The sequence below is a fragment of the Rhinopithecus roxellana genome, chromosome 2, assembly GCF_007565055.1.
Source record: "Rhinopithecus roxellana isolate Shanxi Qingling chromosome 2, ASM756505v1, whole genome shotgun sequence".
Taxonomy (NCBI): domain Eukaryota; kingdom Metazoa; phylum Chordata; class Mammalia; order Primates; family Cercopithecidae; genus Rhinopithecus; species Rhinopithecus roxellana.
Window position 1 is genome coordinate 130,090,639 of NC_044550.1, and position 27,141 is coordinate 130,117,779.

General features: G+C 46.3%; 1 protein-coding gene across 5 annotated transcripts in view; it reads left to right on the plus strand.

Moving 5' to 3' along the window:
* The window catches only part of FAM193A (family with sequence similarity 193 member A), a 199,673-nt gene that overhangs the window by 89,249 nt on the left and 83,283 nt on the right, over positions 1–27,141 (plus strand). For all 5 annotated transcript variants that reach the window (XM_030919842.1, XM_010384373.2, XM_030919851.1 and 2 more), the window contains exons 5-7: positions 4,190–4,424; positions 11,944–12,068; positions 18,680–18,827. In XM_030919842.1, the coding sequence (XP_030775702.1) occupies positions 4,190–4,424; positions 11,944–12,068; positions 18,680–18,827 (508 nt within the window). The remainder of the gene's footprint in view (positions 1–4,189; positions 4,425–11,943; positions 12,069–18,679; positions 18,828–27,141) is intronic.

The window sequence follows — 27,141 nt, forward strand, 5'->3', positions numbered from 1 at the left end:
CCTTTCTGAGTCCCCCTGTGCCAGGGATGATGCAGAGTACTTTTACAAGCACTCTTGCCTTTATCAACCCAAGGAGAAAGGCAGAGTTAGCCCATTTACGAAGTGAGAAAATGGGGCTCTGTGAGGTTGGGTAGCTCGTGTATGTGCCTAGACACATACACGTCTAGACTCGGCCGAGACAGCCGAGGCATGCCTGGCTGTGTGGCTGTTTGTCTGGATGCCGCAGCCATTCTTCAGCAGATACCTTATGCTCAGTAACCACACAGAATTTGAGGTGGCCATAATTTTTTTTATTCCTTATAGTTTTTTTTTTTTTTTTTTTTTTTTTTTTTGAGACGGAGTCTTGCTCTGTCACCCAGGCTGGAGGGCAATGGTGTGATCTCAGCTCACTGCAACCCCCGCCTCCTAGGTTCAAGCTATTCTCATGTCTCAGCTTCCCGAGTAACTGGGATTACAGGTGCCCACCACCGTGCCCAGCTCATTTTTGTATTTTAATAGAGACTGGGTTTCGCCATGTTGGTCAGGTTGGTCTCAAACGTAATCCACCTGCTTTGACCTCCCAAAGTGCTGGAATTACAGGCGTGAGCCACTGTGCCCAGCGACGTAACGTATTTTTATGTTTTTTGAAATGTTTCAAATGAAAGCAACAGATTTGAGATGGCCATTTCGTGGGTTGATTCTCATTTGGGTTTCTTTCTCACATTTTGAATGCATCACATTTGGGAGAGGTTTTTTTTTTTTTTTTTTTTTTTTTTTTCTGCCTCCCCTCAGAGTCTCACTCTGTCGCCCAGGCTGGTGTGCAGTGGTTGTAATCTCAGCTCACTGCAACCTCTGCCGCCTGAGTTCAAGTGATTCTCCTGCCTCAGCCTCCTGAGTAGCTGGGATTACAGGCGCCTGCCATTGCGCCCAGCTAATTTTTGTATTTTTAGTAGAGATGGGATTTCACCATCTTGGCCAGGCTGGCCTTGAACTCCTGACCTTGTGATTCACCCACCTCGGCCTCCCAAAGTGTTGGGATTACAGGCGTGAGCCACCGTGCCCAGCCGGGAGTTTTACAAAGTGATGTTTGCTGTGCAGTAGATTTTATCCTGGAGGCAAGGATAGTGATTAGCCGTAGATTAGGTTAACTCATTGAATTCAGCCAAGTATGTTCAGGGTTTGACCTGTGAACCACCGGTATTGCAAGAGGTCCTTCTCTGTGGTATGTGCTTTTATTAGAAGTTAGGTTTCCAGCCAAGCATGGTGGCTCACATCTGTAATCCCAGCACTTTGGGAGGATTTCTTGGGCCCAACAGTTCAAGACTAGCCTGGGCAACATAGTGACTTGTCTCTACACAAAATAAAAAAATTAGCCAGGTGTAATGAAGCACACTTGTGGCCTCAGTTGCTTGGGAGGCTGAGGCACGAGGAGCTCTCAAGCTCAGGAGTTCAATGCTGCAGTGAGCTAGGATTGCTCCACTGCACTCCAGCCTGGGCAACAGAGTAAAACCCTGTCTCCAAAAACAAAAACAAAGAAACAACAAAGGAAGTTAAGTTTCCTAATGAGTATTAGGAAAAAATGTATAACCTTCACATCAAACCTATGACTTCACAGATTATTAACGTTGCAACTTTAGTACCTTAGAGTAGCAGCCAGTGTGTGGTTGATGTGCTAGTATCTGTTGGATGTGTGTGTGAGTTAGCGAATGAGCTTCCATAGCGCCTTCAGCATATCACTGTCTCCTTTTTTTTTTTGAGACGGAGTCTCACTCTGTCACCCAGGCTGGAGTGCAGTGGCGCAATCTTGGCTCACTGCAAACTCCGCCTCCTGGGTTCACGCCATTCTCCTGCCTCAGCCTCCTGAGTAGCCGGGACTACAGGCACCCGCCACCACGCCAGCTGATTTTTTGTATTTTTAGTAGAGATGGGGTTTCACCGTGTTAGCCAGGATGGTCTCGATCTCACCTCACAAAGTGCTGGGATTACAGGCGTGAGCCACCACGCCCAGCCTTGCTGCCTCCCTTTTTTTTTTTTTTTTTGAGACGGGGTCTCACTCTGTCACCCAGGCTGGAGTGCAGTGGCTCCATCTCGGCTCACTGCAAGCTCCGCCTCCCAGGTTCATGCCATTCTCCTGCCTCAGCCTTCCGAGTAGCTGGGACTACAGGCGCCTGCCACCACGCCCGGCTAATTTTTTGTATTTTTAGTAGAGATGGGGTTTCACCGCGTTAGCTAGGATGATCTTGATCTCCTGACCTCGTGATCCACCCGCCTCAGCCTCCCAAAGTGCTGGGATTACAGGCGTGAGCCATCGCGCCCGGCATGCCTCCTTTTTATATAACTTAAAAAAAATCTGTTTGCGAAATTATCACGTGGTTATTTCCTTAAATTTATAAAATACAGAAATAGACCCAAAAAAATAAAATAAATAAATAAAAGGGATGTAAGTCCGACATGCTTAGAGAACAGTGACGTGGGTGTCCAGTCTGTTTCTGAGTTTGGTTGTCTCTGTCAAAATTTGACTCTTCTGTGGCTTTCTTCTAGCAGATGAAATGCATTCTGTTTCAGAGGACAGTTTTTTATACTAGTAGTTGAAATTAAAATTGTCATACTCAAAAAAATTAATGTCTATCTGAAATGTACTAACCATAATAGGAATCCCATCCATCTACACTATTTTTTAATCCACATTTTCCTTAAGACTTCACGTGTTCCATTGCAAGATTTTACTTGGCACTTGTCTTTTACAGCCTAGCTAGGTAGTATGGCAATTTAAAAATAGAACAGGTGACAACTTTCTTTTCTTTTGACATAATGTGGTATGTAGAAGGTGAAAGGATTTACTATGTAAAATCCAGGAGCTGTAGCTTAATACATTTTACAACTCATTTTTATTAGAGTGATGAACTCCAACTGGTTTATCCTGGTGATGGGTTGTGGATGAATTGTTGTTACTACATCAGTGGTTTTAGGTTTCCATCTAGAGGCTCCTGGATTAAAATACAATTAAATTTAACCATAGCAATGCCAGTACTGTAGAATAAGTTTTAAGATGTGGATTATCATACACGTATTTGTGTCAATAAAAAAAATCGATTGTCCCAAAGTTTGGAGGGAAATTCGTGAAAATGTTCATTGCATTTGTGGCTTAGTCATGGGACATGTATTATTTTTTTCCTACTCTTCAGCCTACAAATTTTTTTTTTTTTTTTTTTTTTTTTTTTTTTTTTTTTGAGACAGAGTCTCATTCTGTCGCCCAGGCTGGAGTGCAGTGGCGCTAGCTATCTCGGCTCACTGCAAGCTCCGCCTCCTGGGTTCACACCATTCTCCTGCCTCAGCTTCCTGAGTAACTGGGACTACAGGTGCCCGCCACCACGCCCGGCTAATTTTTTGGTTTTTTTGTTTTGTTTTGTTTTGTTTTGTTTTCAGTAGAGACAGGATTTCACCATGTTGGCCAGAATGGTCTTGATCTCCTGACCTCATGATCCGCCCTCCTCGGCCTCCCGAAGTGCTGGGATTATAGGTGTGAGCCTCTGCGCCCAGCCTTCAGCCTACAGATTTTATTTTACACACCTTTATTGCTTTTTTGGTGGGGTAATTTTTAAAAAAGGATAAACCGTGTCTCAAGTTTCCTCTTTTGATAAGCCTGTTACAAACCCGTTTGGATTGTACACTGAGCCTGTAGAAAGAAGGAAAGAGCAGGCTGCCCCAGATCTGCAGCCAGGTGGCACCTCTACTGGGATCAGTGGTTTTTACTTGTTAACATATAAGCCTTTAAAGGAGTTAGTTGTCCCCAGCCTCGTGTCTGAGTGTGTTTGTCTGGGGCCAGCTGCTGAGAGGTGGTAGCATGCTCTTCCAGCTGTGTGAGTTCATGCAACTCACCCAACCTGTGTGGGCCAGAATGTCCCATCTGTAAAGCAGGCACTGAACCTACACGCAGCAAACAATTAGTGCATGTGCATGAACTGTGCCGTACAGAGGAAGCTCAATAACTGTCACTTTTCCTGTTAGCTCACTGGTGACACTCTGTGCTGCGGATTCTCCATCTGTTAGGTGGGGTGATTGTGCCTCTCACAGGGGGTTATGAGGAAGATGACTGTGTGATCATCCAGAGGTGGTCACCTGTTGAAGGGCTTCAGAAGAGATGCTCACTGACATCACAGCACCCACGGGCCCTGGTAGGCAGGTCCTGGTGACTCTCTTCTCTGTGCAGGCTCTGTGAGAGGGACCCCTACCAGCTGTACCAGCGTCTGGAACAGCAAGCTCGAGAGTACGTGCTGGAGATGAAGGTCCGCCTGCTCCGGCAGCTGTCAGCTGCGGCCAAAGTGAAGGCACCATCTGGCCTGCAGGGTCCACCGCAAGCGCACCAGTTCATCTCCCTCCTGCTTGAGGAGTACGGCGCCCTCTGCCAAGCCGCACGCTCCATCAGCACCTTCCTTGGCACTCTGGTAAGAGAGAAAACGTGTGTTTTTCTTTCTGTTTGGATGAACCGAAGAGAAGCATGTGGCAAGAGGAAGCTTCTCATGCTTGTATGCCGACCTCGCTGTCACACCCCCACACACTGTCATAGGCCCCTCTCCTCTGTGGGAGAGGACCTGTTTCCTCTCCTGTTTGTCTTTCCTCTGGACTTTGCCACTGGATAAGAGCATTGGGTGGATTGATAACCAGGTGTCACCTCACGGAAGTACCTTTTGGAGGACCGTGAGGCCCAGGGAACGAGGCATGGGGCAGTTTGAGGGGAGCACCTGTATGTGCCTTTATAAGGAGACAGAGAAATCTCCAGTGTCCTACCTAGGTTGTTCATTCTTTTGTTGCTGTAGACAGAGCTGTTATTAGGTGAAATGCCCATGAAGAGCGTGAAGGCTGTAGAGAACAGCTTGTTTACAGCCCAGTGGCGTTCATTCATTCATGCATGCATGCATGCATGCATTCACCCAATAAGCCAGCACTGAGTTAAGGATCTGCTTGCAGTCTCAAGACAGGCCCTGTCCCCATCCTTGCCAATGGGGATCTGGCAGTCCTAACAAAAGAGACACACAGATGGGTCTGGCCCTCTCAAAAGAGGAATCACCATATTGGGTGGAAGGCGCATGGTACAGAAGTATGGTTACAGGTAGGCTGTGGTCAATTCTCAACAGCCTCAGTGCCCCCACAGTTTGGAAGGAGACCATGCGTTCCAGAGATAAGCCCTCAAAGCTTCCTTGACTCTTACTATTCATCTGTGGAGTTTTTCATCGTCACTTAAACTTTAGTATTAAATAATACTTATATGTATTTGGGTGGTAGTTTTAGGTGCTTTCTTTCTTTAAAGAAAGAAAGGAATTTATTTCTTATGGTTAAGAAGGCTGAGAAGTCCAAATTTGAGGGGCCACATCTGGTGAGAGCCTTCTTGCAGGTGGGGACTTGGACTCTGAAGAGTCCAGAGGTGGTACAGGGCATCACATGGCGAGAGGGCTGAGCATCTAGTTTTGGGTGCTTTCTTAGTGGTAAAACTACATTTTGAAACAAATATAGTAAGCACTGGCATTGGTCTTTATCTCATTCTCAAGTTGATGGACCCTCTTGGAAAAATTTACATATAGCCTGGGCATGGTGGCTCATACCTGTAATCCTCGGATTTTGGGAAGCCAAAAGTGGGAGGATCGCTTGAGCCCAGGAACTTGAGACCAACCTGGGCAACATGGGGAGACCCCATCTATACCAAAAAAATTTAAAATTAAATTAACCAGGAGTGATGATGCGTGCTACTCAAGAGGCTGTGAGGCAAGAGGATCATTTGAGCTCAGGGTTGAGGCTGTGGTGAGCCAGTGCACTCCAGCCTGGGCAAGAGAGTGAGACCCTATCTCAAAAAGAAAAGAAAAAATTACATACATATAATTGTAAGTCATTTCAGGGGGTTCACAGACTTCCTCAAGCTTCACTGCACCAAGCCATGGGGAGGTATCTATTCTGAGAAGAGGCAGCGAGGTGAAAGGGTAGGGTGAGGGGTGGGGGCGGGGTAGGGGGTCAGTTATCCTGTTTCAAGGTCTGAGTCCACTGGGTAGTGCCACCAGGCTTCCTTCTGGTACCTCTTCCTTCCTCTGGCATCTCTCACAGCACTGCCTCCCCATCTCCACCTGAGAGTCTGCCCACCCTTCAGAGGTTCAAATCTAGAGCCTCTCCTCTGTCTTTTACAAGAACATTGCCTCAGGTTAAGAAGGATGCTGTCCAGCCCACCTAAACCTGGTGCCCAGAGAGACTCTGGTAGTGAAGAGAGCTGCTGCTGCTCTCCAGAAAGTGCTGGGGAGGTCTGTGCCTCCTCAGATAGTTACCGTAGGACACTGTTTTGTGAAGCTGACAAAAATTAATTTGATTATTAGAGCAAATTCCTAGCAGTTTATATAGAAATAATTTCTTGTGGCTTGAGGCCGGGTGCAGTGGCTCATACCTGTAATCCCAGCACTTTGGGAGTTGGAAGCGGGCAGATCACCTGAGGTCAGGAGTTCGAGACCAGCCTGGCCAATATGATGAAACCCCATCTCTACTAAAAATACAAAAATTAGCCTGGCATGGTGGCGGGCACCTGTAGTCCCAGCTACTTGGGAGGCTGAGGCAGGAGAATCGCTTGAACCAGGGAGGCAGAGGTTGCATTGAGCCAAGATCGTGCCACTGCACTCCAGTCGGGGTGACAGAGCGAGACTGTCTCACACACACAACAAAACAAAACAAAAAAAGAAAAAGAATTCCTTGTGGCTTGAAAAAAATGCACATACTCTGAAGCTGTTTGATCAGTGTCTTTTTTCACTTCCTTTACACATAGAAATATCCACATTGATTTCTAGGGCTCCAGCAGACTAGATAGCCTTAACTATTCCTTCCTCCAAGGGAAACAACTGAATTTACTAGATAATTAAAAAATAAGCCTGGCGTGGTAGCTTATGGCTGTAATCCCAGTATTTTGGGAGGCCGAGGTGGTTGGATCACCTGAGGTCAGGAGCTAGAGACCAGCCTGGCCAACATGATGAAACCCCGTCTCCACTAAAAATACAAAAAATTAGCGAGGCATGGTGGCACGCGCCTATAATCCCAGCTACTCGGGAGGCTAAGGCAGGAGAATCGCTTGAACCTGGGAGGTGGAGGTTGCAGTGAGCCGAGAATGTGCCACTGCACTCCAGCCTGGGCAACAAGAGCAAAACTCTCTCTCAAAACAAAGATGAAATGTTTTAAAGTGTATAACTGAGATGGCATGAAAGGGAATAAGTCGTAGTGGTGAAAAACCAGTTGAAAGTTGGAATCCTGAGAAATATATGGGCTTGAAAGTCAGCATTTGCTGCAGGGATTTCTTCTGATCCTGGTAGACAAGATACAACCTAGCCCAGGATGGGGTCTGCACATAATGCCGGGACTGTAAGTGACGACACCCTCAGTAAGGTTGAAGTGGAAACTCCGGACACCGAAAGGGACAGCAGGGATCTGCAGCTCTCATGTCCTCGGGGTGGGGGTGCGGGGAGTATAACTTCCCAGAGACTTGGCAGCTGTCAACCAGCTGCCACATGAGCTGGAGTCTGAATAAATGTTGGTGTAGTATGAAACAGCCCAAACCTGGAAGTTACTTTACAGTGGTCCAAGATTGCTGGTAAAGTCAGGCAGCATGCAGATCACCTCCGGAAGTCTTCAATCTGACCTCAGAGAATTCAAATAGATAAAATCCCCCCAAATGAGCAGCTCACAGTAAAAAAAAGTCATAAAACACAAGGTTCATGACAACACATTTGAAAGCCAGCAGAAGCAATAGACAGAATCACATAACAAAGACATTTAAATGTTCAAAAAAGAATATAGAGTAACTATGTTAACTGTGCTTAAAGAAACTTTGTAAAAGTTTGAAATTGGGAGTTAAGGATTAATACTCTAAAGAATGATCATTCAGATTTGAAAAAACTAAAACTAGAAACAAAAACATAATTTTCTGGAAAAGCTTAATGGATAGATGAAACAAACAGCTGAAAAGAGAACTGGTGAGTTGCAAGAAGGAAGTGCAGGAATTCTATAGACTGTAACTCAAAGAAACAAAGAGATGGGCCACGGAAGAGAGGTTGAGACCTGAAGGATGCGGTGAAGATGTCTAGCCACCAGTAATCACAGTCCCCAAAGAGAAGCAGAATAAGGGTGGAGATGATAGCTGAGAAATTCTCAGAATTACTGAAAAATACTAGTGTTCAGCAAGGAAGCTTATCAGATTTCCCAAATAAGATGTTGAAAAAGCCTTCTCTGGATATAGGGTAGTGACAGCTACAGAACATCAAAGAAAAAGTGATCTCAAACACAAAATACAGGACTTCATTGAAAATGGTCTGCGAGATGTTGTAATGTAGAATTGTGGATTCTGGGTGGAGACTACAGTGAATTTCTATGTACTCCTTACCCAGATCCACAGTTAATCAGCATTTTGCCACTCTGACTTCATTATGCCTTCTTTTTCTTCCACTTTCTCTTCCACCCTCTTTTTGATGCAGTATTTTAATATGGGTTCCAGACAATGTGCCTTTTTGTCTTAGAATATTCCAATAAGTGTCTCTAAAAATAGTCATCCATTATCTTACATAGCCACAGTTCCATTGTCACATCCATGAAGACTGACGGTAATTTCTTATCGACTAATGCCAGCCAATCTCTTTTTATGGTTGGGTTATTCCAGTCAGAACCCAAAAATCTTCACAAATTTATAGCCACATTATTACACTGCCATCCAGTGATCTATGCAGCACCAGCTTAAGATAAACTCAGTGTCTCAGTGCAGTAATTCTCAACAGTTTTGGGCTCAGGCTCCTTTATACTTAAAAATTTAGGACCCCGAAGTGTGCTTTTTTGTGCAGACTTATATCAGTACTTGCTGTATTGAAATTCAAACTGAGAAATTTTTTAAATGCTTATTGTCATTTTAAAAATGTAAGCTCTCATTAGATTACATAAATTGCATATTTAACATATATTAGAGAATGTAACAAACAATACACTTTTACATTAGATAATGTAACATAAACTACGCATGTAAAAATAACTGTTTTCCAGAATAAAACATTGTTGCCCAGGCTGGAATGCAATGGTGTGATCTTGGCTCACTGAAACCTCTGCCTCCCGGGTTCAAGTGATTCTCCTGCCTTAGCCTCCCAAGTAGCTGGGATTACAGGTGCCCACCACCACACCTGGCTAATTTTTTTGTATTTTTTTTAGTAGAGACGGGATTTCACCATGTTGGCCAGTCTGGTCTCGAACTCCTGACCTCAGGTGATCTGCATGCCTTGGACTCCCAAAGTGCTAGAATTACAGGCATGAGCCACCGTGCCCAGCCAACATATTTCTTAAGAGTGGGTCACTCAAACGCTTCTTCAGATCTCTCTGTAGAAGCAGTGGGAGCTTCATCTTCTACATTCAGTCTGTTGTCATAGGTTGTCTGGTTGAAGTTACTGAAAAAAATTCAACTTTTTACAGATACGTAGTTGGAAAAAGGAAGAATTTTTTTTTTTTTTTTTTTTTGAGACGGAGTCTCGCTCCGTCTGAGGTCAGGAGCTAGAGACCAGCCTGGCCAACATGATGAAACCCCGTCTCCACTAAAAATACAAAAAATTAGCCAGGCATGGTGGCACGCGCCTATAATCCCAGCTACTCGGGAGGCTAAGGCTATAATAGTGAAGTCTAAATTTTCATCCACAAATAAGAAATATCTCAAATATGCCGTTATTTCTGTCTGTTGTAGGAACTACATTCTAAACATCTTGTCTTCCTTCTTCCAAACTCCCAAGCCTATTTTTTTGTAGTGGGAAGCAAGAACAGTCTGCAAAGCCTGCCCTTAGGTCACTGAGAAGCCTTTCTGCCTGTAGCTCAGGAGTTCTTCCATAGGCCTCACCTCTCGTAGGAGCTGTGACAACATATCCTGCAAAGCCCATGCCTGCGTGCCCCAGTCCGGTTATTTGAGCCCCTCTATGCTGGTTCTACACCTGTCGATAGGGCATGGCAGGGCAGTACCAAATTCACAGGGAGCTTACTGGAGGCATTAAATTCAACGGTGAGGACAGTGCCTGGCCATTCTAGACACTCAGGTGTTAGCATGTGTTACTTAAGTAAACTCCAAGTTGATTTCAGGTTGTGAAGTGAGTCTGATATCTGTTTGTCTTGCATGCCTCACCTAGAGGTGTAATTTTAGATTTTATTAAAAATGCTGAACATCTTTATAAATCAGTCTTCACCCAGTGACCACTAGCAACTGGCCCAGAAAGCCAGATTTGTGATTCCACTCATAGGCAGGCAGGTGGAAATGGCTATCCTAGAGGTTTCCAATGGAGGCCAGGCAAAGCCTCAGCTCTTCCAGGAGGCCCCTCCATCAGCTGGTTGCCAGCCTGGTCTGATCCGGGTGCTGCCTTCACTCCCATGTACTCTTTGTCCTGTAGCTGAATCGTAAGTCAGGTTACTGCCTACTGTCCTGTTCTCCGGCAACCCCTGGAGAGCAACGGACTACTTTAGCAGGAGCTAGTCTTTGTGTCCTCGTACCTGGCACAGGGCCTGGGCAGCATGGGCTTGGCACTTCACCTGCTTCATTATTAAGAGCACATTTGTGGGTTCCAGTCTGGGGCTGGTTATCAGTTACCTGGCCCCAGTCTCCTGCCACATGCATTTTTCCTGTACTGAATGTGCTTGCTCTGAGATGTGCTTGGTGTGAAACAGGAGTGATGATGTTTCAGTCTGGGAGGCACTGGTGAAAACACAATGAGGAAAAGTGTTGGAAATGTTAACAAAATGGAAGGTTTGAGGTTTTCTGCAGATGGCGTAGATTCATTGCTGAATCTCTCAGTGCTTGTGTTTCCAGGTATGAAAACAGAGCTATAACCAGCAAGGCTAGCACACAGTGGTCTAGCAGTATCACTGGTGTGCTGTCTCCAAATGTGTGTGTAGGTGTTTACTTTGAAGAACAGAAGTTAATCATTATAATTTGTTCTCTCAGCCCCCATACCAACTAGGGTTATCAGGTGACATAACAATGAAATCTTTGTGTCGTTCATTTGCTAAGGTCTCCATCAACTCAGCTTGGCTATATTGTAAACAGGAGCAGACCTCTAAACCCAGTCCCTGTGAGTGACCCGACTCAGGAGACGTGGAGTAGCCAAGCATGATGAAGTGCAGCTTCCAGAGCTGGCGGTTGTTGAAGTCAGGAACATTCACCCAAAGATGTAACGTGATCTGAACACAAATAGTGTCCGTGTAGTTGACAGAGGGAAGCATGGATTCACACACGCATGGTTGTAGGAAGACTTATTAAATGTGACCATTACATTTAGGAAAGGTAATAATGGCATCAGCCTCAGTGGTCTTGTGTTGGGGACTTGTTGTACATCTCTGTTGACATGACTGTCTGTGATGACTGGGACACTTCTAGGTTTTCATGGTATTAGCTAAAGTAATTGATGAGTTTGCCTATGTTTATTAGGAAGACAAAAAAAACCTTACCTCTAATAGGGTCTTGCAAGTGGAGAAATTGTGTGTATTAATTAAAATGGAAGGTTTCTCCAAATAGGTAAGACAATTATTATCCTTTGGCATCGAGGGACTTGATGTATCTAAACTGAACTGTAAGGGCTTTCATTACATTTTAAAAGTATAATTGTGAGAAATGACTCTCAAACGTGTGCAGTTACTGCTTTGTCTCTGTGCACACCTGTCATCCCTGCACACCTGTCATCCCTGTCTTTGCGGCCCTTCTAAACTTGCCATCTAGACTGACTACATGTCCTTGTAGTCAGAGTTCTGATCCACTGTGTGACTTGGGACATAAAGGGAACAGCACTTATCATAAGCTGAACACTCTGGGCCTGTGAAGAGGGATGTGTGTGTGGTGTGGGGAGAGGGAGAGCGGGGAGGGAATCCCTGTGGGAATTTTCAAGTCTTTAGCAATTCACTACATATTCTGTTTATCTTTTTCTTTTTCTTAACTAGGAAAATGAACACTTGAAAAAGTTCCAAGTGACGTGGGAACTGCATAATAAACACCTGTTTGAAAATCTGGTCTTTTCAGAGCCACTTCTTCAGAGCAACTTGCCCGCACTGGTGTCACAAATCAGGTATTTGGCCTTAACCTGTATATGTCTTTGTGGTGTGACAGCACAGTATTTTCTCCTGACTGGTGTACCTGAGTACCACCAAGTATGAAAGTTCTTGCAGGAAAAATAAAAGGGCTTCGAGAAAAAGATAGTTTGGTCCAAAAACTCAAAACCCGAGAAGTAATACAATTAAACTTTTAAATGCTACTAAGATTTAACACCATAAATTCCTCATACAGAAAAGCTACAGTAAATATAACACTTTTCCTTGACAAGACCCATCCTTGGCCGGGCACCTGTGGTGTGGTTCATGCTATGGCTCTTGGACATGCAGGGGAAATGGAGGAGGGAAGAGGCCCAAGTCTGAGGGTGCCTAAGGCTCCCTGGATACAGCTTGGTGTCTCCTACACATTCCCTTGCTACCTGGGGCTCTGTTGTTTTGTCTCCTGGTGTAGCGCTTCCATGTGGCTTTTTCACGCTTGGGAGGCTGGCTGGGTTCTGTGCTTTCACTGAGAAAGGGATGCAGGTGCAGCAGTCACTCATGGGGTATCTGCTCGGGGTCATGTGTTTGCCCTGTGGTACCACGTTCAGTTAGGAGGCGTGTTCCTCCTGATGTCATGTCACTCAGCAGAACGCTGAGGTCAAGACCAGCCTGGCCAACGTGGTGAAACCCCGTCTCAATTAAAAATACAAAAATTAGCAGCAAAAATTACAAAAATTGCACAGCAGAACACTGTTCCCTGCACTGAGTCATGCATGAGCTACCACAGGTCTGCAGTCTGGTGATTTTGTTCTTTGGTGTTTTGTTCTATTTACCACGTGAGCACATTCCCATAATACAGACCCATCGTGACAGCAGCCATCTACATTTGACCACATTGATATATACTTAGGGGCCGAGTGTGGTGGCTCATGCCTGTAATTCCAACACTTTGGGAGGCCTTAAGTGGGCGGATCACCTGAGGTGAGGAGTTTGAGACCAGCCTGGCCAACATGGTAATACCCCGTCTCTACTAAAAATATCAAAATTAGCCGGGTGTGGTGGCACACACCTGTGATTCTGGCTGTGCAGAAGGCTGAGGCAGAAGAATTGCTTGAACCCCAGAGGCAGAGGTTGCAGTGAGGCGAGAGTGCACCACTGCACTCTAGCCTGGGCGATAGAGTGAGATGCTGTCTCGGGGAAAAAAAATTGTTAGCTTCACAAAGCAAGGGAATAAATTGTTCTGTTGACTACACCAGTTATTGCTATTTTATTTTATTTATTTTATTTTTGAGACAGTGTCTTGCTGTGTCACCAAGACTGGAGTGCAGTGGCTCGATCTCAGCTCACTGCAACCTCCACCTCCCAGGTTCAAGCGATTCTCCTGCCTCAGCCTCCCAAGTAGCCAGGATTGGGATTACAAGCTTGCATCACCATGCCTGGCTAATTTTTGTATTTTTAATAGAAACGGGGTTTCACCATGTTGGCCAGGCTGGTCTTGAACTCCTGGCCTCAAGCGATCCACCTGCCTCAGCCTCCCAAAGTGCTAGGATTACAGGTATGAGCCACTACGCCTAATCTGCCTTTTTTCTCTTAAAATCTGTGTATTAGGCCGGGCACAGTGCTTCACACCTGTAATCCCTGCACTTTGTAATCCCTGCGATCCCAGCCGAGCCGGGCAGATCACGAGGTCAGGAGATCAAGACCATCCTGGCTGACATGGTCAAACTCCATCTCTACTAAAAATACAAAAAATTAGCCGGGTATAGTGGTGGGCGCCTGTAGTCCCAGCTACTTGTGAGGCTGAGGCAGGAGAATGGCATGAACTCGGGAGGCGGAGCTTGCAGTGAGCCGAGATCGTGCCACTGCACTCCAGCGTGGGCAACAGAGTGAGATTCCATCTCAAGAAAAAAAAAAACAGAAAAAAACAAAACAACAACAGCAAAACCAAAATCCAATTATTGACCCAGGCTTTGTTTCCTGTATTCACAAATTTTATTCGAGGGGTCCTGACCATCTCCACTTCATAACCTTACCTCTAGAGAAAGCAGTTAAGTAAAAGAGAGTTGAGGACAAAAAGATCAGAAGCTGCACGTGGTGGCTCATGCCTCTAGTCTCAGCTACTTGGGAGGCTGAGGCAGGAGGATTGCTTAAGCCTAGGAGCTGGAGACCAGATGGGGTAACAGCAAGACCTCATCTGTTAAAAAGCGAAAAAAAAGGGCCGGGCGCGGTGGCTCATGCCTGTAATTCCAGCACTTTGGGAGGCTGAGGGGGGCAGATCACAAGGTCAGGAGATTGAGACCATCCTGGCTAACACAGTGAAACCCCGTCTCTACTGAAAATACAAAAATTAGCCAGGCGTGGTGGCACCCACCTGTAGTCCCAGCTACTCGCGAGGCTGAGGCAGGAGAATGGCATGAACCCGAGAGCGGAGGTTGCAGTGAGCCGAGATCATGCCACTGCACTCCATCCAGCATGGGGGACAGACAGAGTGAGACTCCGTCTCAGAAAAACAGAAAAAAAAAAATCAGAACATGGTGTTATGGGGGGTGTGGCCAGCTGGCAGGTGGGCCGCGGACTCTTCCAGTGTTCCCTGTGCCCCGACTCGCTTCTTAGCCATTCCTTCCCTTCTGTGGCCACTGTGTATCAAGATTGGAAAGTCCTTAATGTGACCCTTGCAGAATAAAAGGTATCGGAAGAGAATTCACAGTGGTGAATCTGGAATGTGGAGTAGACTTTGTTCCTGGTTATGACGTTCAGATATATCAAAAGCACTTTTCATGAGAAGACATGCATCTTGGGAGAGGGGCTCTAAAAACAAGATTCCAGGGTATCTACCTTAAAAAAAAATTTTTACTGGTAAGCCAGTGAGTTTCGTCGGCCTGTCAGTCTGTAGGTGGGTGACTGAAACCTGAAGTGCGTCATAAAACTCCCATCTTTTTCTGTGCCCTAGTTCTGGATTTTCTGTTTGGTCATTGGGTATTAATGGTCAGACTCCAACCGTGAGCCATGTCTCCAGTGTGGATGCCGGGGCTCAAGCTGCAGTCTCACTTCTCACTTTCGAGACCCAGAGACAGTTGAGGGAGAAGGATAAACACAGACAGGGACAGAGTGAGACCAACCAGCGCGTTCCCTGAGCAGCACTGATGACGCCAGGACGCACCATGCCTTTGTACTCTGCACCTGACTCCCTTGTCAGCCTGAGACTAATTCAAGATAATTCAGATTTGCATTGCTAGTGTACAGATATACATTTAACAATTCATAAAAATTTTGCTACTGATTACATACAAACACCCCTAAAGCTTCTGTATCATGAAATACATATTGTACAATCCATCCACTTAAAATGTACAATTCAATGGCTTTTGATATATTACATTTTTTTTTTAATTATGGTAAAGTATATATAACATAAAGCTTACTATTTTAACTATTTCAAGTGTATATTTCATTAACATTAATTATATTCATAGTGTTTATAACCATTACCACGATGTACTTTAAAATTTTTTCTCACCCAAAACAGAAACTCTACCCATTGAACAGTAAATCTGCATTGCCCCCTTCTTTTTTTCCCCATAGCCTTTGAAAGTCTGTAATTGGCAGGCTCCTTCCCCTGACTCCCCACCCCTTTTTGTCTTAAAATGTATCTATGAAAGAACTGGGCCATCTGTCCTGGGGGTGCCTTGGTCTGATCCTGCGTAGGCGTATTCACAGAGCCGTCTGGTCACCTCCATCCTCTGTCCTGCCTGAGAATTGGTAGGATCTGAAGGCTCTGGACGGCTCTGCTCAGATCCCCTGGGAGGCCGAGGCATAGGTGGGGGGTGTTTCTATCAGGGGGCACATCCCTCAGGCCTGCTTCTTTTTGTTGTGGGTGTCAGTAGCCCAATGTGGGCTTCACTTTAAATATATGTTAAAGTAGGCTTATAAAATTTACCCAAACCAATGTTATTTCATTCTCTTTATCAATAATAATGTTTCACATACACATTATTGGTAATGTTACAGTAAGCCTGTTTCCATGCTGCTGTCTTGTATTTGCAGGCTCAATATTTAGATAGAAACCTGTTTGCTGAGCCATTGATTTAACTCAACCCTGTGGATAGTCCCTGTGACTCTTGATCCTATCACAGCTTTGCTTGCGGGGAAGCCCTGTGCCTGCAGATGGCTTTCCAATTACACCACCAAAGATATCCACAAACCCCCTCCCCCACCCTCTTTGCTCTCCCTTGGCTCCAAATAACCTGAATTCTATAAATTGGAAGAGATAAATTCTTACTTCCAGGAGGAGTGGAACAAGGAACACATGACAGGGTATAATGCCGCATCCCAGCGTTCCAGGTGGAGCAAGTAGGGGCAGGATGGAATTGGGTAGAAACTAGATTCTGTATGAAGAATGGAAATGAGTCACAGAAGAGCAAGGCTGGCAGAGGAGAAGTGGGAGAAAAACTACTTCACAGGCTGCAGTGTGGCAGAAGCCCGGCGCCACTGGAGTCTGTGTCTTAAGGAGTTTTGTCTCCTGAGGGGCAGAAACAGCCTTAGGAGAACAGTTTTGATGTTTTGAAGTAGCCTCAATCCATGTGCATCAGTGTTGTTTCTTTCCTTTGTGCTTCCCTAAATGACTGTCCAGTTACACCTAACCTCTGCTGCCTCCCCTGGAGAGACTGCAATAGGTGAGCGCACAGATGGCTTCAGTAGCTGCGAGGTTCCCAGGTGCGATTCACCTGAGGGTGGAGATAGGTCAGAGGAGAAGAGGGAGTCATTCCTGCCCATTTCACCCATGAAAAGATCCTAATTTCCACATAGCTTTATTGTTTATTATAAAATCATTAGATTGTCATGACAAATAAAATTCCGAAAATATAGAAAATCATAAAGTTAGGTTTTATAAATAATTTAGTATTATACATTTTTTCCCCATGTCCACTACACGTATTTTTAAACATGCTGTAGTCATATCTTTAGTTTACCATGGGCATATTTCCGTTTCAAAATATGTATGTGTACATATACATGAATGTATGTGTGTGTGTGAATGGGTAGACATAATTATAAAATTGGTAATAAGTATCTAGTTATCAAGTACTGATTCTTCTAGATGTGCCATTGTTCATTTGGTGGCTTCTAGTGTTTTATATACACACAGTGCTGATCCCTAACCTTGCACAGAGTCTTTGAGCTCTTGATATATTATAAACGTTGTATTTGATTCTAAGCCATCCTTGTCAAGATGTCTTTATTTCATTTATTATGGCTCACACTGATAGATTCAGGTATTAGGAACATGAGTTTTTTCTGGTAATAATCTACATGTGTCTCCACACCTATATGCGTTCTCCTCCTAACCCCAGCCCCCAGCCTTCTGTCTCCCAAGCGCCATCTTGCTCACAGTCTCTTCAGAAATCAAGGTGTTTTTTCTCACTGTCCACCTGCATGTTTGTCTTCTGTTTCCTGTTTATTTTCTCATTTTCCATCTTGCTATCTCCCTTTTTTTTTATCTTTTTTTTTTTTTTTTTTTTGAGGCAGAGTCTCCCTGTCTGCTAGGCTGGAGTGCAGTGGTGCAATCTCGGTTCACCACCGCTTCCACCTCCCAGGTTCAAGCGATTCTCCTGTCTCAGCCTCCTGAGTAGCTGGGATTACAGGCATGTGCTACCACACCTGGCTAATTGTTGTATTTTTGGTAGAGACGGGGTTTCTCCATGTTGGCCAGGCTGGTCTTGAACTCCCGACCTCAGGTGATCCGCTCCCCTTGGCCTCCCAAAGTGCTGGGATTACAGGTGTGAGCCACTGTGCCCGACCGCCATCTTTCTTAATACAATGTAATATAGTAGACAGAAAGCTGTAACTATATTTCTTCAAGTAAATCAAATTTTGTTTTGCTTTATTTGAAAACCAGATCTAAATTTCATGTCTCATTAAATGTTTTGTTTTCTCTGAGCCAGTTGTATTTTCAAGAGTAAAATAACTTTGCATCCCCATATTTGTTTTTTATTATCATTTTTAATTTTTATTTTTATCTAATTTTTTTATTTTGCAATTCCATATTTGGTAAACTGAATTGTTAAGCCATAGTCTTTAGAGACATGTTGTTCGGTGCTCATTTGTTTTCTCAGAAGCTGTTGGTTCTTTGAGCTTCTCTTTTTTTTTTTTTTTTTTTGAGACGAGTCTCGCTCTGTCTCCCAGGCTGGAGTGCAGTGGCGTGATCTCGGCTCACTGCAACCTCCACCTCCTTGGTTCAAACAGTTCTGTCTCAGCCTCCCGAGTAGCTGGGACTATGGATGCCTGCCACCACACCCAGCTAAATTTTTTTGTACTTTTAAGTAGAGATGGGGTTTCGCCATATTGGGCAGGCTGGTCTCGAACTTGACCTCAGGTGATCCACCCACCTCAGCCTCCCAAAGTGCTGGGATTACAGACGTGAGCCACCGTGCCCAGCCGAGCATCTCCTTTTTACAAGTCTGTCCCAGTGGCCTTGCATGGGGATCTGTTGATCCCTCACAGCTCCTTGCTGTGGTGCAGAGTGGCACCCCGTTTTCCATGTTGGGAGGCGAGTTGACAAAACAGGTAGTAGCAGCAGGAAGCACATTTCTCATCTCTGCTTCAGAGCCTTTGAGTTCTTTCCTTTGTTACAAGGCCTTCTCTCTCCTAGGCTAGGAACCACCACACACGACACCTGCAGTGAGGACACATACAGTACCTTGCTGCAGAGGTACCAGCGCTCCGAGGAGGAGCTGCGCAGAGTCGCCGAGGAGTGGCTGGAGTGCCAGAAGAGGATCGACGCCTATGTCGACGAGCAGGTGAGTGCCACCCAGGACCACCACACCCGCGCACACCCTCACATGGCCACGTTGAAGGCAGCACCAAGACACTAGCATTGTCCTGAGCTGCAAGTCAGGAATTCCCGACTGAGGCCCAGAGGCGCATGTGGTTAGCCCCTGTGTGTCAGCTGCTGGTGTTCCAGAAGGGATGGGAAACCTGTTGGCATCACAGATGGCTTAGGCCTCCTGTGCCTGAGGTGTGGTGGCAGCAGTTGGTCAGGTTCTCCTTGGCTTGGGCATACCCGCTATCACTCACACAGGCTGTCACCCAGGCTCTGCACCCCAGGTAGGAGGTTTTGTTTTTGTGTGTGTGTGTGTGTGTGTGTGTGTGTGTGTGTTTTGAGATGGCGTTTCGCTCTTGTTGCCCAGGCTGGAGTGCAATGGTGAGATCTGGGCTCACCCTAACCTCTGCCTCCCGGGTTCAAGTGATTCTCCTGCCTCAGTCTGCCGAGGAGCTGGGATTACGTGTGCCACCACACCCAGCTAATTTTGTATTTTTAGTAGTGACAGGGTTTCTCCATGTTGGTCAGGCTGGTCTTGAACTCCTGACCTCAGGTGGTCTGCCTGCCTCAGCCTCCCAAAGTGTTGGGATTACAGGTGTGAGCCACCAAGCCCGGTCCAGGTAGGAGATTTTTTAAGTCCAGGAGCCATTTACTGAGCACTCTGCTGTTGAGAGCTCATTGTCCTTCTGTAGTCTAGAAGGGAGTGCAGACACGTGCACAGGTGGCAGGTGGCTCATGAGGTGGAAGATAGAAGAAGGAGGGCACCTACTGGAGGTGGATCCGAAGGGAGGGTGCTCAGGTAGCCCAAGCCTCTCAGACAGAGCAGGGCTTTGAGATGGCGCCCCCTCTTTCTCACCCCTGGCCTGCCTGCTCTCCTAAAGCGGGGTTGGGCCAGGAAGGAATTGAGAGCGGCCCTGGTTTAAAGATGACAATAGTGTGAGCAGCGGTAAAGGAGGAGTGACTGAGTTATTTATCTGTTGCACTTTGGAGACTCTCTGTAGGAAAATGGAACCTGGGCTCTAGCCTAAGACATGCGCTGTTTCCATGTCTGCCCTGGCATGGTGAGTGCCACGTGGATGCCAGCCGTGGCTCCTTGTCAGTGTTCCTTGTCAGTGCTGTGAGGGACTGGGAAGAAGGAAGAGACTAGCATGTGCTCACTGCTCCCGAGAAGTGTGTCATTGATTTCACAGTTACAGGCCGTGTTTTCTGTTGCTGTTCTCTACTGCGGCCACAGGGACTAGAGCTACAAATGGTCTGTTTGGATTTTCGTGGGTTTTCTCTTACTCCATTCTTCTGTGTTCTCAGCCTCCCAAAGTACTGGGATTACATTTGTGAGCCACGGCGCCTGGCCTGCTGGGTTTTTTTGAACCTTCATCAGCTTCAGTGGAATAAGTTCCAACTTTATCACATGCGGAATTCTGTGCTGTTGAGCTTGTCTTGGGGCAAGTGGCCCTGAGATTCTCCCATGACTCTGTCTGCGCTTCTTTCTTGGCCGCTGTATGCACAGCACATCAGGGTGAGAAGGGGCCTTGGAGGTCAGTTTGGTCCTGGGAGACTCCCTCTGTGTCCTGTGCCTCATGGTGAGGCCTGAGAGAGCAGTTGCTGTTTTGTGTTTTCTTCAAAGTGGGTGTATTCCTAATTCATGTTTTTGTCTGTTTTTGCAACCAGAGACTTTCCAGCTGTGGCTTGTCACTGACCAGCGACTTCTTAGCCTGGACTACTGTGAGAGCAGGGTCTGGATGCCAGGTGGGGAGGGCAGAGTCTCCCACTGCAGCAGCACCTCAGCAGCCTTCATCTCGTGAGACCTGGAGCATCCCAGGGGCTGCAGCTGTGCCATGTGGGGACAGCACAGCAGAGAGGGCGCTGAAAGCTGCATTCCCCTGTGCCATCTGTGGGTGTACCAGCCGATTTTCACAAGTTTGCTGTTCTGGTAGAGGGAGCAGGAGTTGGGGGAAGCTAGGATAGTGGGCATTAACCTGCTCCAGGAAGTGGGCATCTTCAGCACAGGCTCTTCGGGGCTGTGGCCGTGCAGGAGGGCCAGGTCACCACTCTCTGGGATGTTCTTGACTTGGGTCCCAGGGAGAACCCTGCATGGCAGTCAACACCAGAATGCAGTCCTGGATCTGCCCTATGAGTGTTCCCTCCCTAGTCTTAGTTTCCCACCTGCAAAATGAGATAATGACATTAGGTGATGTTTTAGTTTTATACGAGCTTTTGATTCCAAATAAGTTTTTTGTGTGTTATTTTTAAAAAGCAAAACTGGCCAGGTGCAGTGGCTCACACCTGTAATTTCAGCACTTCGGGAGGCTAAGGTGGGAGGATCACTTGAGCCCAGGAGTTTGAGACCAGCGTGGGCAACATAGTGAGACTTTGTCTCTACAAAAAATTAGGCTTAGTGCCATGTGCTTGTGGTTCCAGCCACTCCAGAGACTGACGAGGGGAGGATCACTTAAGACCAAGAGTTCTAGGCTGCAGTGAGCTATCATGGTGCCACTGCACTGTAGCCTGGGTGACAGAGTAAGACCCTGTCTCAAAAAAAAAAAAACAAAAAACAAAAAGAAAACAGCCAGGCTTAGTGGCTCACACCTGTATTCCCAGCACTTTGGGAGGCTGAGGCAGGTGGATTACTTAAGCCCAGAAGTTTGAGACCAGCCTGGGCAACATAGATAGACCTTGTCTCTACAAAAATACAAAAATTAGCCGGCCATGGTAGCGTGCACTTGTGGTTTCAGCTACTCAGGAGGCTGAGATGGGAGGATTGCTTGAGCCTAGGAGGTCAAGGCTGTGGTGAACTATGATCATGCCACTGCACTCCATCCTGGGCAACAGAATGAGACCGTATCTCAAAAAATGAAAAAAAATATAGGCATAGGGACAGTGAATAGTCCCTGTGTTGATATTGTACTGTGGGCCGCTGGTTACTGGGTACCCTATAGGGCAGGGATCCCCAACTTTTGGGTCACAGACCAGTACTAGTCCATGGCCTGTTAGGAACCAGGCCGCACAGCAGGAGGTGAGTGGTCGGTGAGCAAGTGAAGCTTTGTCAGTATTTATAGCCACTCCCCATTGCTTGCATTACTGCCTGAACTCCAACTCCTGTCAGATCAGCAGAGACATTAGACCCTCATAGAAGCACGAACCCTGTTGTGAGCTGCGCGTGCGAGGGGTCTGGGTTGTACACTTCTCATGAGAGTCTAATGCCTGCTGATCCGTCACTGTCTCCCATCGCCCCCAGATGGGACCGTCTAGTTGAAGGAAAGCAAGCTCAGGGCTCCCACTGATTGTGCATTGGGGTGAGTTGTATAATTATTTCATCCTATATTACAGTGTAGTAATAATAGAAATAAAGTGTACAGTAAATGTTATGAACTTGAATCATCCCAAAACCATCCGCTTGCCTCACCTGGTCTGTGGAAAGTTGTCTTCCATGAAATCGATCCCTAGTGCCGAAAAGATTGGGGACCACTGCTCTAGAGCACATCCCATGGCACCTAAGCAGGGTGGTTTATTGCGAGTACAGAGGAGGGGAGGAGCAGTGAGATCTCAGGTCATCAGCAGACACTGTGAAGGAAAGACCTTGAGAAGGAAAAACAAAAGGCGGGAGGTCAGTTTTTCTTCCTGGCTCACTCTTGTCACTGGGGCTCAAGGGAGTGAAGCTGATCTGCTCTGGCTTCACAGAGGAGCGAGGTGTGAGAAGCCACAACCACCCTGGCTGGAAGCAGAGATAGGAGCTCAGGTCTCTGAAGCCCAGGGAAGGGCCGCTGTTCAGGGCAGGGTTTTAGGACTCCCAGAGAGGCTGCTTGTGGGAAGCACGTGAAAGGGTCCTTAATCCGAGAGTGTCTCCGTTGACGACATAGTGTCACCTGCTGAGTCTCTGTCTTGCCAGCATGAGCTGCAGTCAAGTTGTATTGCATTAGGTCATTGAAACCTCCCAAGTGCATAGGACCCTGCCTACCTTTACCAAGGACCTCATAAAAAATAGGTGCCCCAAGCACCTTCTGAGTAGGCATGGATAGCTCCCCACAGTACACTATAATCGCAGCAATGGTGATATTTGCCTTTGGCCCAGAGAACACTGTGTCAGGGTCCTCCTCCACAGTCTTGTTAGTGTTTGTAGCAGTAACAGATGTGCAGATGGAGAAGCTGGGTGTTGATGAATCCACTGGAGAGTGTCATCAGACCCGGAAGGGTGGGCATATCAGTCCGTTTTCACACTGCTATAAAGAACTACCTGAGGCCAGGTGTGATGCTCACACCTGTAATCCCAGCACTTAGGGAGGCCAAGGTGGGCGGATCACCTGAGGTCGGGAGTTCAAGACCAGCCTGACCAACTTGGCGAAACCCCATCTCTACTAAAAATACAAAATTAGCTGGGCATGGTGGCGCATGCCTGTAATCCCACCTACTCAGGAGGCTGAGGCAGGAGAGTCGCTTGAACCCAGGAGGCAGAGGTTGGGGTGAGCTGAGAGTGTGCCATTGCACTCCAGCCTGGGCAACAAGAGCGAAACCCTGTCTCAAAGAAGAAGGAAAAAAAAAAACAACCTACCTGATTCTGGGTAATTTGTAAAGAACAGAGGTTTAATTGATTCACAGTTCTGCGTGGCTGGGGAGGCCTTAGGAAACTTATAATCATGGCAGAAGGAGAAGAAGAGGCAAGGCACATCTTACATGGTGGCAGGAGAGAGAGAGCAAGAGGGGAAATGCCACACTTTTAAGCCATCATATCTTGTGGGAACTCACTGTCATGAGAACAGCATGGGGGAAATCCGCCCCCATCATCCCATCACCTCTCACCAGGTTCCTCCCCTAACGTGGGGATTACAATTTGACATGAGATTTGGGTGGGGACAAAGGTGAACCATATCAATGTAACAGGTTGACGTGATGTCACAGGGCAGACGTGGAAGGTCCTGTAATCAGGGTGGTAGCAGCCTTGCTGCATGTCCTCAGGACACTTCTAACCAGGCTGGACACCCCTGGCAGGGAAGCATAAGGGACTTGAGGTTGCTGGCCTGAGCGGTCAAGAAATGACCATTATGAAGCAGACATTCAGCTTGTCCCAGACAGCCCCCGGGAGCAGAGTCTAGACCCCATGTAGATGTGTGTGATCAGAAAGAGTCCCTTGCAAGGGTCGTTCGAAGGCAGAGTGGGCTGTAGTGTGGAAATGAGTTCCCCATGATAGGGAATATGGAGAATAGTTGGAGAGGTGTTTGGACTAGGTGACCATGAGGTCTCATCTCAGATTTCATTTCAGGGACACATCTGTCCCTGACTGGGGCGGGTGGCCTCTGTGCCTGGTACTCATTGTTTCCTAGGGATTTGCAGAGTACCCTTCAGGGGGGCACCTGTCTGCAAGCCTAAGTGCACATCAGCTTTGCCTGTCAACAACGGTGACTTGCGTGTGTCAGTAGTTCCTGTCCTGGTGTTGAACAGGAGATGCTGGCCTGTTGTAGTGAAGCTTTGAGTCTGGAAGCTTTTCTGCATGGAACTCCCACCTCCCTTTCTCCTGCGTTTGGTGTTTTTCTTCTGTAGGATTGACGCTGTTCACTTGATTCATCCCTGGTGGATTAGTCCATTCTTGCACTGCTATAAAGAAATACCTGAGACTGGATAATTTATAAAGAAAAGCAGTTTAATTGGCTCACGATTCTGTGGCTGTATAGGAAGCATGGCTGGGAGGCCTCGGGCAACTTACAATCATGGTGGAAGGGGAAGGGGAAACCAGCACATCTTACATGGCCGGAGTAGGAGGAAGGAGGGTGGGGAGGTGCTACACACTTTTAAACAACAACCAGATCTCCTGAGAACTCACTATCACTAGAACAGCACCTTTGGGGAAATCTGACCCCATGATCCAATCACCTCCCACCAGGCCCCACCTCCAACATTGGGGAATACAGTTTGACATGAGATCTAAGCCATATCACCTGGCTTTCCCATCATGTGTCAATATAAGTTTCTGAGGTTATGAATAACTTGTAACCTTCAGGTGACTTCAGAAGAATAGTATAGTTAGTGATAACATAGGGGAAGAGATGGAACAGAAGGAAGATGAACCCTTACCGAGCGCTGGGCCAAACCCAGTGTGGCTAGAGCCTCACTACTGCTTCCTGGTGTTGCCACATCTGCCGGTGGCAGGAGGCTCCCGAGGGCCTCAGTCAGGCAGGCCTGTTGGGGTTTAGGTCAGCGGTGACCTAAGTAGCATAACATCCTGCCCCTAGGAGCCTGGGGTGCTGTCCTTAGTTCCACATGTGATGGAAATGGCAGATAAAGTTCTAGTTTCAGAGATTCATTTCTCCAATTGAACTATAACTAAATGCAAAAATGCCTTTAAGGAAATTCCTTTACTAAGACTGAAAAATCCTTTGGGAATAGTAATTTCTTGATGTATCTGTTTCTTGAAGTTAAACATTTATTTTGAACTATTATATATGGTATTATTGCTGTTGTTCCAGGAAAGATAGTATCTATGTAAAAATAACATATACATATTCTCTCTAGGGAGAAAATACAGTGTCACTTAAAAAGTAAAGTGTATTTCTTAGGTCGGGCGCGGTGGCTCAAGTCTGTAATCCCAGCACTTTGGGAGGCCGAGACGGGAAGATCATGAGGTCAGGAGATCGAGACCATCCTGGCTAACATGGTGAAACCCCGTCTCTACTAAAAAAATACAAAAAACTAGCCGGGCGAGGTGGCGGGCGCCTGTAGTCCCAGCTACTCCGGAGGCTGAGGCAGGAGAATGGCGTGAACCTGGGAGGCGGAGCTTGCAGTGAGCTGAGATCCGGCTACTGCACTCCAGCCCCGGGCGACAGAGCCAGACTCTGTCTCAAAAAAGAAAAAAAAAGTAAAGTGTATTTCTTTAAAATTGCATGTTACATCGTTTTTACAAAGAGAAAACCAGTCTCTTCACTAAAGCAACCAGAAGATGATTTTTGTTTTTTGAGACGGAGTCTCTTTCTGTCACCAGGCTGGAGTGCAGTGGCATGATCTTGGCTCACTGCAACCTCTGCCTCCCGGGTTCAAGTGATTCTCCTGCCTCAGCCTCCCGAGTAGCTGGGACTACAGGCATGTGCCACCACGCCTGGCTAATTTTTGTGTTTGTAGTAGAGACAAGGTTTCACCCTGTTGACCAGGATGGTCTAGATCTCTTGACCTCGTGATCCACCCACCTCAGCCTCCCAAAGTGCTGGAATTACAGGCGTGAACCACCACACCTGGCCAGGAATGCGTTTTTATTTTCACTCTCTTGTGAAGAAACCATGAGAAACAATCTGCCACTAATACAATTGAGGGAAATTGAACCACTTTAGTAACATCCAGAGAATAATAGTCATTCTGGAACCACGTATGCATGGGTGGAAGGTTGGGGGGAGCTGAAAACAACAGAAATTTATGCTCACAGTTCTTGAGGCCAGAAGTTCAGAATCAGTATGTTAGCAGGGCTGTGTTCCCCTGAAGGCTTTGGGGGCAGCTGTAGTGACCCCTGGAGTTCTTGGTTTGTGGCCACTCCACTCTCCACTGGAGCCATTGTAATGCGCCATTTAATTAAAAACCTTTGAATGAACATTGGTTGCTTCTAATGAATAACATTTTAGACATTTTATACTGATTCAAAGATTTTAAAAGGTTGAATACGTGTAAAATAATTGAGTCTCTGTTCACAAATAAGTATGTATGTATGTGGCAAGAGAGTGGTAGGTTTTTGTTTGAGATGGAGTCTTACTCTCTCACCTAGGCGGTGGTGTCATCTCAGCTCACTGCAACCTCCGCCAGCTGGTCTCAAGCAGCCCTCCCACCTCAGCCTCCAGAGTAGCTGGGATCACAGCACACACCACGCCTGGCTAATTTTTTTGTTTGTATTTTTGGTAGAGACAGGGTTTCACCATGTTGCCCAGGCTGGAAGTTTGAAATCAATTATTTTTATGTTTGTTTTCTAAAATTCATTCTTTGTTGTTTGACACATACATAAGCCTGCAGGTACCCAAATTTGTCCCCCCCCCCAAAAAAAAAACAAAAGAAAAAATTTACCCAGAAGCTGTAGGAGTCAAGGAAGAGGTTTTTATTGATGTTATTTATCAAACATCTCTTACACTCTACACTAAGATTTTATAATAACTGCAGACATATACAATGAAAAGGGAGAACTGGCACCCATATTGAATCTTTCCATCCAAGAATATGGTATGTCACTCTTTTTTAAGGTTTTTTAAAATATCTTGTATTATGGTTTTATAGTTTGTAAATCTTGACCCATTTTCTGCCTCCATAGTCTGTAGTTTGAGGGGCTACTA